Source organism: Falco naumanni, chromosome 4 (genome assembly GCF_017639655.2).
Source record: "Falco naumanni isolate bFalNau1 chromosome 4, bFalNau1.pat, whole genome shotgun sequence".
In the NCBI taxonomy this organism is placed as follows: domain Eukaryota; kingdom Metazoa; phylum Chordata; class Aves; order Falconiformes; family Falconidae; genus Falco; species Falco naumanni.
In genome coordinates, this window is record NC_054057.1 from 100493530 (window position 1) to 100504921 (window position 11392).

An 11392-nucleotide genomic window follows, 5' to 3' on the forward strand; every position below is an offset into this window, starting at 1 on the left:
CTGTTCCGCGCCGCGGGCGGCAGGAGGTGCGTCAGCGGCGCCGGCGGGCTGGGAAGGTCCTTCCGGAGGCGGGAGGTCATAGCGTGGAGCAGCTCACCGCTGCCCGCTGCCGCGGCTGTGCTCTGCTCTGTTCTGCCGGAGGAGCGGAGGGCGCGGTGGGGCCGGTCTGCGCGCGCGCTGCCGGGGAAGGCACCGGGCAGCTCCGCCATGTCCTACTGCAGGCAAGAAGGTGCGCTCGGGTGTCCTCCCAATGTCACGCCGGCGGGGAAGGCCGGGGGGGCTCGCCCTGAGGCGGCCGGGGGCTGGGGGCGAGGCAGGGCGGCTGCCCGCTCCCCTCAGCCCTCGAAGGGGAAGCGCAGCCTGCGAGGAGCGGAGAGGCGAAGGGCGCCCGCGGGCGGTGTGCGGCGGCGTGGGGAGCGCTGCCTCGCCTCCCGCCTCCGACCTTTCTCCTCACGGATGGCGGGAAGCCGTGGGGCGGGAGAGGGCGCCCAGGGTCCCCGGGGGGGCGGCCTGCGCTGCGGACGCTGCTGCGGGCTGGCGGGGCCCCGCAGGGCTGCGGCGCGCCCCGGGGCGAGGCGGTGTGCGGGACACGCGTCGCGGCGGCAGGCAGCGGGGGGCGGGAAGGTGCCGCCCTGCGGCCGGTGGTTTGCGCAACCCCGCGACATGGCCGGAGCTAAGCGTGTGGGCACCTCGGGGCTCGTGTTTTAGCTCAGCGGGTTTTGGTGTGGAGCAGCGAGGCGTGCCGGCGTGCTGCCTGTCCGGCGTGGAACGGGGCCCTTCTGTAGGGGTTAAATTTCTACCGTCTTAGCTGAAGTGGTCAGAGGTGGGTCCTTTTTCCCTTTTTGAGGAAAAAAACGGTAGAGATATATGGTGGGTAGAGCGCGAGCTTTAAGGTTCTGTATCTGTACGAGGTATTATCTTGTATGTACTTAGGAGACTTCCCCACTTCGTATCCAGGTGGCTGTATTCCTCCCCCACCCACCCACCCCTTAAGTAATGTAAAATGACTAAATATAAAATTTCACGCCAGATAAAAGACGTTCTGTAGTTCTGAATGCCATTTGGAAGTTACAGACTTTGACGTGCTCATTATAAACTGACGTAGTCATAGCCTACGGACCTCTTTGCTCTATGTTTTTAATGGTATTTCCTTATTTTAACATTTTGGATCTTTTCAAGATCTGTAAGTTGTCTTATGGCATCCTACAAAATTGCAGTGACAGGGGCTAGAGTTCATATGTTTTAATTCCTTTTATATAAGAAATGACTAGACATTCTACATTACAAAGTTTGCTGGAGTATGATGCAGTTGACAGAAAACTGATTCCCTTTTAAAAAGGGTTTACATTTATTTGTTTCGCAGACATGTTTAAATGCGGATTGGTTATGGAGCAGAATAAAGGAAGCTACTAAATAATCTGCTGGTTGAGGTCACATCGAGGGCAAAAAGATACTAGTTCCTAATATGCCAAGTCACACTGTAGTGGCTTTTATGAATTAAAGGAAGTTCTTTAGGAACTTACCTTTTTTTTTTCCACCCAATGAATACTCAGTTGTGCGTTCAGAAAAGTTTCAGCTAGCTGTTCTTTTTTGCATGCATCTGCGTCAGAGCATCTATTTTTTTTATAGTTCTACAGAGTTGTTAGAGAGCTCTGCTCAGGTTTCCAGCTAAGCCTCCCCCCACCCTGCTACAGAACTTCTTTGTTAAATCAAGAGTGGCACAAGAGTAGGAAGTACGCTGTTTTTTCTATCCTTGATAATATTGTAGCACCTTTCAGCATTGTTGGTTCTACATTGTTAAGGTGCTTTTGAGTACAAGTCAGATAATTACTGTAAAAGTTTACACTAGTTTTTAATGAAGAGTATTGTATTTAATTAGTATACCGTTGAACGCTTTAATTTACTATAGTTTTTCTTTCACTTTTCTTTTTTTTTTTGCCTAACCCCTTCATCTGGGTTAGTCCTGGTAACAGAGTAGTTTGAGCTTGTTTTGAAACAGCTTTTTAACTTCACAGTTCAATGAACTGTACTGTGATCTGCAGCCATTACAGTATGTTGCTGTGAAAATTAGAACTTCAGGAGACTAGAATTTCAATTTGTATGTGTTCTTCTGAACCAACAACTGTTCTAATTGAAGGTGATTGCTAAGTACAACAGGATTCGTTCAGTATTAATATTAATGCATCATGTTGAATATCCCATTACCTTGTGGTGTTTGGTAGCTTTGTAAATGACTCCTGTCTCAGCTTTCTCTGAACTTTTGCTTGTTCTCCCTTATATGTTAGGGAAAGACAGAATTATATTTGCAACCAAGGAGGACCATGAGACACCAAGCAGTGCTGAGCTGGTTGCAGATGACCCAGACGACCCTTATGAAGAACAAGGTCAGTAGTAAGCGGAAGAACAGAAGTAATGAGCAATGCATCGATTATATCATATTCTAACAATGTTAAAAAACAAAACAGAAAACAAACGTTGTATGAAGTAGGAACAAATTATTCATCCATTTTTCAAGATTGAGGGCAGCTAGTTATTTGGTAGATCAACACCCAAACTCTTAGTAGTTTTAGCTTCCAAATTAGGACATACAAAGTTACATGTTTTCCTTACGGTGGTTTTTTTCCTGCACTTTTACTGATCTTTCAAAGTGGCCTGTTCAAATACATCAGTTGATGGCTTATAGTTTTGGTTCGTAGCCAGAGATATGTAGAAAAAAACCTTTTCCTTCCTTTCTTCTTTTAACAGTATTAGAGCTTAATCAGTGAAAATCATGATTGTTTTTTTCACTGTTTTAAATGGCATCTTGCAGTTTTCAGATAGCTGAAGTGTTACGTATGCCGTCATTGATGTGAGTTGCTCACCGGCCTGTGTGCAGCTGAAACTGTTTAATTTGGTGATCTCTATGTGATTTAATAGAAATTCTATCTGATGAATCCTGTATTATACTAGTAGCAATATAATCAGTAACTAGTAGTAATATCTTTGGCACATGACAGGAAAGTTCCGATTACTTAGTTTTCAACTATAACTATCTTGTCTTGAAAAGATGTAAGTGAAAGTTTTCAGCGAAGGTTACATTTCTTATGTGAAGTAGATCTAAACTGAAAACGGAGATTTAAGAGAGCAGAATATTTCTGAGGTCAAGACTTGTAATATTGTTTTATTAATAACAATATTAATAATTTATTAATAAGATTCTGCTGCACATAACATGGTTTAGGTTGTTTCTAATGGGTAAATGACGTAATCTTCCGATCATGATGATCAAATAAATTTTGCCCTGGGTTAATAAATTTTCATGAACTTCTGTGAATTTGTGTTATTTTTTTAATTGCATTTATGCTTACAGTCTTTTAGCCTCTTCACTTTGTGTGAGGTGATCTCATTGCACGCTGAGATTGAAGTAAACGCTTCACTCTTTTTGAAATTTTGTTGAAAGTTAAGCCAGTGGCTCTGTGACCTTTAGAGGGCAGTATTTAAGCACATTTTAGCAGCTGGAGCACACGGGGTTGCTTTGTTAGCTGATATGGTGTGTAGTTTAATTCGAATGTGTCTTCCTGTGTTATTAAAATAACTTTTTTCATACATAGGGTTGTTGAAATTATTTTGCATTTAGCTGCCTATCCTCGCTTCATTTCACCTATATGTAGTCAGTAGATATATCTAAAGGTTTTGCTTGTCAGCAGTGATGAGTCTGTTCAGTCTTACGATGACCCAAATGAGAATGATGAGAGGATTTCAGTTTCAGAAAGGTATTTAAAAGGTGCAGTTTAGTATCTGTCAGGAATTCTTCTACCTCATATTTTGCTGGCTAAGACTCAATATCCAAACCTCCTATTTGGTGGAAACAATCTGTGCTTTGGGATTTGTCACCAGCCCCTAAAGACTTCAAACAGAGATGCCTACAGGCAATAAAATCTACTTGGCACTTGTATCTGTGACTGTCTTCACCAGGATGAGAGGTAGAACCTACGAATGATTCATGAAAAGTAGTTCATCCTTAGGTGGAAAACAGTGTCAGAGGAGAGCTCATTTTTAAGAATATTGGCTCCTGTCGATATGCTATGTGGAAGAGAAACAAAATCAACAGTTTTTAATTCCTGTCTGAGGCAAATTCAGAATTCACTATTGGGTCTGTTGAGTGAAAAATTAACAGCCTCTAATGATCAGAAGGTAGAATTAAGTTCCTCATTCTTTTTCTGTGGGCTATGGTTTTCTGTTTTTTTCTGAAAAACTGGAGACTGCTTGCAAAATAAAGCAAAGGGACTTTTTCCAGGTATCATATCTGGAGAACATATAAACCCATGGAGTTTTCATCGTTTGCTGCACTGTTGTGTCACCTTACATGGTGTACAGCTAAACAAAATGATTTGCTGTTTAGCTAAGTTCACGTATGCCATGTGTAGTGATGTTACATGTGGTTGTTTAAAGTTTTTGTATTCCTCCTTACAATCTATCATGGTCTTTGCTGGTAATTAAATATTCTGCTAGTAAAAGGTGGCTATCTAGCAATGACATGTGGATGCATATTGCTCCTATAACTAATCATCTGTATTTGATGCCTTTTGAGAGGGAGGGGAGCCTATCTCTGATCTAGCATAAACAACATGACTAGTATCAATGTAGCTATACTAATAAAGCCTTGGAGTGTTAACATGGAAAACAGTTCTCTTGGTACCCCTAAAGAGGGGATTCTCTTCCTTCCATCTCATGCTCCACCCCAAATTTTCTTTTTCTGGTTGTAGGTATACCACAAGTATATAGTCTTGTGCCTGTATTTGACTAATAAACTAGCCATAATTAAAAGAGCCACTTTCTCCTTGTTTAAATGCCATATTAATTGGTTCTTCTCAGGTGTATTTTGCTGGATATGGAAAGTCCATGGTGAGGAGGAGAGGTGATGGGTTTTTTTTCCTAGCAATTCTGTATTTACAGCATGTTAGACCACTTGCTTCCTGAACTATAAAGCAAGGAAGTAAACGAGAGAAAGGCAGAACCTGGTTATGTCAGGGGTGCCTTACAATGAAAATGTGTGCCAGTGTGATTCAAAATGAGAAGCTCTGTAAACTGTTTAAATACTGTTAATAAGTTTGGGTTGGATTTTTTTTGTGATTTTTTTTTTCTATAGCATGTGATAAGCTACTACTATGTTTTAAGGTTCTCTGAAAACACTTAAGCATTGGGCTACAGTGCATCAGATCAAAACAGAAACAATTGTCATGTCACAGAATGTAGCTGCATCTAATGGGAGTGAAATTTGTGGGCAGGAAAGACATGGGTATATGTTGAAGTGCAGAAGCTCTGGCTCATGTGGTTTTTATTTAAAAGAAAATTAGAAAGGGTTTTACATAAAGTAACATGCAGGCTTTTCTAATTTAGCTTCTACTTAGAAGACTTGGTATACAGTCTTCCAACTTCTGTAGCATAATTAAGTGTAATGACTCCATCTCTTCTGCTGTGCTACACACAGAACAGTCATATCTGGGAAAGAATAAATTTATTGAATAAAAATGCCATCATCTGGATTGTTTTCTAATACAGTGGAAACTTTTATTTAAAGTTTTGGTTTCTTGTAGGGGCCTTTTTAATATTTAAGATAAACAGTGTAATTCAGTATTTTTGAGTAGTCCTTATTTTGCTTCAGACATTAACAGTTTTTGAGCAGTCTACTTTAGTCAGTAACTCAGGAAAACTTGTGCTCTGATTTCCTTGGGAGAAAATAAAGTTGTATATTATTCTTCTTTATTTCTATCACTTATGAGATTTAATTATTAATTTATTTTGTTCTATGAGTTCCGAGAGTTTGGTAGGCAAAATGTTAATGGCTCACTTCAAGCCAAAAACACTGAAAGAAATGAAGCCAAGTGAAATGGGAAGGCAGACAAACCAGGGTAGGTTCAAGTTAGCATTTCGTATTGCAGTGTATTTCAAGGTTCATTGTATGTGCCTTTTAACAGCTGTGGCTGACAGAAACAAATTAGGAATTCATTTGCAGCAGTTTAGAAATAGTATTCTCACTGTAGAGCTTGTTTCTGGTCATATGTGTTGCAGATGAAAGAAAGAATGTGAAAGATCTCTCATTTTCCTTGAGATCTTTGCTCCCATCAGAATAGTTTTTTATTTTATTAGGCTTATATGAAGAATGCACTGGTGAGTTTTATGTACGAAAAGTAATTTTTATGAACGTTACAGCTGTGATAGAGTTGGCTGAAAGTGCTTTTATGGAATTGCAGCTCAAACACAGGTTGTTGCTGTCCTCTCCCTTCTCTTTGTCCAGACTTGTTCCTGTCCTCTTATTTTAAACACAGTTTCGAAATGGTTTCCACAGAGGAATGATGAAGCAAACCCCCTAATTCTTTTAAGAACGAACTTGATGAGTGATCAGATGTACAGTACTCTTTTTCCATATTTTTTTTTTTACTGGTGATACCCCTTCCAGTCCTGTTTCCTATGTGTATGTCATCTTACATTGTGAATCGTTATTGTTATATGTGAAAGTTGCTATTGGAATGTTTGTCATGTAACAGGGAAGAAACTTTTCTCAGAACAACAGTGGGACTTCATTATGGCAAGTACAAAGACAAGTGTTGACATAAATGCAGATGGGCCTGCCTTCATCGACGATATTAACAGATCCCATGAGCTAAGAGATTGTGTCATGCCAGCAGTTAATTGCTAACACAAGCCTTGATCTGCTGTGATGTAAACAGGGTTATTTTTTTCTTCCCCAAGTGCAGGCTGAAGTAGATTATGATTCACTGTATCAGTGAGGTTCAGACTGCATTTGAAGTAAGTTTTAATTTGGTTTTAATCAAAAGTAGTAATCATATCTGTTGCAGATTTACAATTTAGGAAGAGTGATGGATGAAATCTGGTTCCACTTTTATTGTGTTCTAAGCTAGCTGATACACTCACTCATTGAAGCGTGCTTTCTTTAATTATCAGGAAGTGTTTGCCTTATTTGTGTTTTTGTGGGTTTTTTTTAAGCATTGTTTCTGTGTATATAACATGTAAAACTGATGCTATTTCAGTGATCAAATAGGTGCAAATCAATGCTCATGTGATGTACAAGAAAGTACTGTTTATGGGATAACTTACATGGTTGTTAACATTTGCATGCTTACAAGGCAGTTCTGGTTCTAAAAGGAACACTTTATTTTAAGAGAATTATTTTACAAGTAATATTGCTGTGGTGTCTTCAGGAACATCTCAAAACTCTTCATGTGTTTGGGTTTTTTTAAGTATTAGAAAAAATGACTGTTTAAAATGACCTATTGATATTATTGAGGAAGCATATAGGACTTTAAAATCTAGTTTGCAAAGCAAGCTATATTTCTTCTATGCTGTATGTTCAACATCTTTCTGCTTTATGTCATCATTGGCAACAAGGAATCTGGCACCAGCCATCCATCTCCTTGTCTCAGAAGTTCTGCTTTTCTTGTAGGCAGCTAGAGATGCTGATGCACTGTGCTAGGTATATCTTCTCAGTACAGTGATTATTACAGATATTTTGCAGAACTATCTTGCCAAATAAAACATGATCTATGAAAAAATTACAGTATTACTGTAGTTGACTATATTATGCCGAGACAGCTGTTGCTTTCTATAATGAAAAGGAGACTGTTCAACACTGAGATTTTACTCTATTTTTCTGCTGAACTGTATTGACTGTTTTAGAGCACATTGTGGATGAATTGCAAATCAGAAAATTTTCCTTTCATTCTTTTTAATATAGCAATAAGTATGACTGAGCTGCTTTTGCTGTACCAGTACGTAAGATTCATGGTGTTGTGGCCTAGTGTCTAAGGAGTTGCTTGTGGGAGTGAAACGTACATCTGGAACTTCATGGTCCCACAGGACAAAGATGATAAATAGACTTACTGAATTATGTGGGAGTATTTTAGTAACATCAAGTTACATCAACCCCTAAATAGAATTTCATGTTTGGATCAGAATTAATGCAACTGTTCTTTGGCAATGGTATTTTCATACCTGCTTCTAAAGGGAAAGTAGTTAAACTTGAGGTTTATGCACATGCTGTTAGCTTCTGTGGAAACTCAACATGGACATGAAGTTAGGGAAGTCAGCTAGGAGACACGGAGAGCAAACTGTTGAAGTGGAGCAGAAACCAGCTTGGATCACAGTACAGTATTTCTCTTGTTCTTTGCAGCTGAACATAACTACATGTATGTTCATGTAAAACAGAGAAAGGGAACGGAGTTGTATTGCTTGAGAGAAATATATTAGGGATTCTAGAAGCCCACATGACTAGGTCTGTTATATTACATTTTTACAACTGCCTGTTCAAAAGGTTTTCTAAAACTTAGAGATTAATTCTCTAGCTTGCTGCTTAAAATTCATTGTGCGTATCAGTTGATGTCTCAAGGAACATACACCTATTTAAATTTTCACATTGCTACTCCATCACTGAAGTATTTCTGTGATGACTTTAACTGTTCCAGAGCAGAAGCTTACAGCTATTCCAGTTCAGAGTCTAAAATGAGACCTAACTCTTTCACTTGTGATCCAAAGTGCAGTTTTGTTTCTGAGAACCAGTCAACCTGGCTCTCACTACTCCTTGTGGTCTGTGGTGGCCTGACCTTGGCTGGATGCCAGATGTGCATCGAGCCACTCTATCACTCCGCTCCATCACTCCCCTCTTCAGCAGAACAAAGGGGGAGAAAATAAAGTGGGAAAAATCCAGACTTGTGGGTCAAGATAAAGGCAGTTTAATGAAGCAATAGCAAAAGTTGCATGCATGGAAGAGAAGGAAAACAGAAGATGTTATTCTCTACTTCCCATCAGCAGGTGATGTTTGGCCACTTCCCAGGAAGTACACATACACATAGTGCACACACACAGTACACATAGTGGTTGCTCCAGAAGACAAACATCGTAAATAACAAATGCCCTCCTTCCTCCTTTCTCTTAGCTTTTATATCTGAGCATATGTCATATGGTCTGGAATATCCCATTGGTCACTTAAGGGTCAGTTGTCCTGGCTGTGTCCCCTCCCAAGGTCTTGCTCACTCCCAGCCAACTGGGCAGGGAGGAGGTTGGAGAGACAGCCTTGATGCTGCGGAGCACTGCTCAGCAGGAGTGAAAACACTGGTGTGTTATCACCACCTTTCTAGCTACCATTATGAGCACAGCACTCTGAGGGCTGCTGTGGGGCTCAGCCAGATCCCGTACAGTGAATTCATCTGTCTTACAAACAAACTGACTTTCATTTTTTGTAATTCTTGTTTCCCAGTTCACATTTTAAGGGGGAAAGCTTTGGGTTAATATTCCAGAGTTCATTTAAAATGAAGAAAAATGCATCCATCCAACTTGATTTAAAAGACTTCCAGTCTTAATACTGGAATTAAATTCTTATGACTTGTATGACGCTATTCTAAGGCTTGCTTGTTCCCCAACAGAATCTGGCAAGTGGATTGACTTGACTTTGCTCTGTTTTGCAGTTTCATTAGAATATTTGTAGTGGTCTGTAGTTTAGGGAAAATGACTTTATTCAGACATGGATATAGAACTAATCTCACTTGTGGCCGGTAAAGAATCATACACATCAGAGATGGAAACAGACCGGCCAGGAAGTAAAAGGCATTTTAGTATACTTGAAGCTACAGAACTAATATGGCATTGTTAGTACTTCAGCTTACACCTGCAACCTAGCAGCTTTCACTAAATAAAATCAATTTTTGGAAGGAGTGCTTTAACTTTTCTTCTCTCTTGTTTGTTCAGGTTTGATATTGCCCAATGGAGATATCAATTGGAATTGCCCATGTCTGGGTGGAATGGCTAGTGGTCCCTGTGGGGAACAGTTCAAGTCAGCCTTTTCTTGTTTCCACTATAGTACAGAAGAAATAAAGGGATCAGACTGTGTGGACCAATTCCGTGCCATGCAGGAATGCATGCAAAAATATCCAGATCTTTACCCTCAAGAGGATGAAAATGATGAAAAAGAGAAGCCAAGCAAAGATTTGGAAGCTACTCCTATGGAGGCTTCTGCTGCCAAAGAGGAGAAGGGATCTAGCTAATGAAGATGCAAGGAGGCTGTTGTCTCCATTTCTCATTTTCAGAGACATGGACTTTTGCAGTATGTCTGTATTCTGAGTCATCAAGAAATGCTTCACCATTGTTCTATATGCTGTATCATAGTAAATAATCTGTTGCTGAAGGAGAAATCTCAGTGCTAGAGCCTTGCAAATAAATACTGGTAAAAACCGGGAGTTATGTGTGTGTAATGGAGTACTGTGTAACCTGCTATCAGAAAGTTCATACTTTTAACAGCTGTTTTTTACTCAAGTTCTCCTTCAGATTTGACATGAATAATGTCTAAATACATAGCTTTCAACTAAAATTCCACTAGCACACCAGGTCTGCCTTCATTTCATTATGTTCTGATCAGTAGCTGCTCTTTTTTAATGCATTCTGTTCTATTAATAGAAATCACATTAAATGATTGTTTTACCTTATTTTTTTTTCCAGAGTGATATAGGACACTGAAAATTATCTATGTCTAGAATTTGTAAAATAATTTCAAATGGTTTTATTAGATTATGGTTGCATTTTACTACTGACATCAGGTAAGGACAGGCAGAAAAATGCTGAAATGCGTATCTCCTTTGATTTCATTTATTTATTCTGATGGCTTTTACAGTGTGTTGTGCAACCATTGATAAAGATGAATGGAAAGAATGTTGGTCACTGACTTTATTTTTGCTCTGAAACCACAAGTTTTGGGTTCCTTTAGTTAGTACGTGCTCCTTCGGTGTATAGACAGGCTCTTGTAAAAATACTTTGTGAATACAATGAAAAAGTTACCTCGTATAATGATCTCAAAACCGATACTGTGACTTAAGTGTATATTAAAAAGAAAATACTTTTTACCCTCATTGAAAGCTTCTGTGTCTTTGTGGCTTGATGTGGTTTTTTGTTAACACTGCTTGGATTTGAGAGAACTTTTCTGTGTCATAAGTAGACTTTGAATCAACTTGTGGCTTGTGAAGATCAGTTGCTTCAGCTTGCCAGATTTTTATTCTTGTCCAATTGTTTTCTGCCCAGCTCCAGACAGGAAGACATAAAAAAAGTAAAGCATTCTCAGTAGCGATATTAGACTGGATCATGAATTGGCACTACAGAGGATCTGAACAGTCATTAAAATATTTGAAAATTACTTGAGGTTTAATACCTGTGGGTAAGGGAATTCTACTTGGTTTTCTTCCCTAGCAAAATGTAAGCTGTGAGAACTGTATCACAGACCAAATTGTACCTGTGGCTTCAGTAACTGTTCATTGCAGGGTGAGTTTTGTTGTTGTGAGGTTTTTTCCCCCTTTCCTTATGTGTGTGTTAACTTAAGCAAAGCATAAGAAGTTGTAGTAGCAGTAATGCA

The 11392-nt window shown here is 39.7% G+C and overlaps 1 protein-coding gene across 1 annotated transcript; it reads left to right on the forward strand.

The window, feature by feature from the left end:
- Positions 1–57: 57 nt before the first annotated feature.
- Positions 58–10895, forward strand: CHCHD4 (coiled-coil-helix-coiled-coil-helix domain containing 4). The gene is made up of 3 exons (XM_040592974.1): positions 58–229; positions 2286–2384; positions 9742–10895. Exons 1-3 carry the CDS (start codon positions 208–210, stop codon positions 10035–10037), a joined length of 417 nt encoding a protein of 138 aa, XP_040448908.1. The 5' UTR covers positions 58–207; the 3' UTR covers positions 10038–10895.
- Positions 10896–11392: the final 497 nt, after the last annotated feature.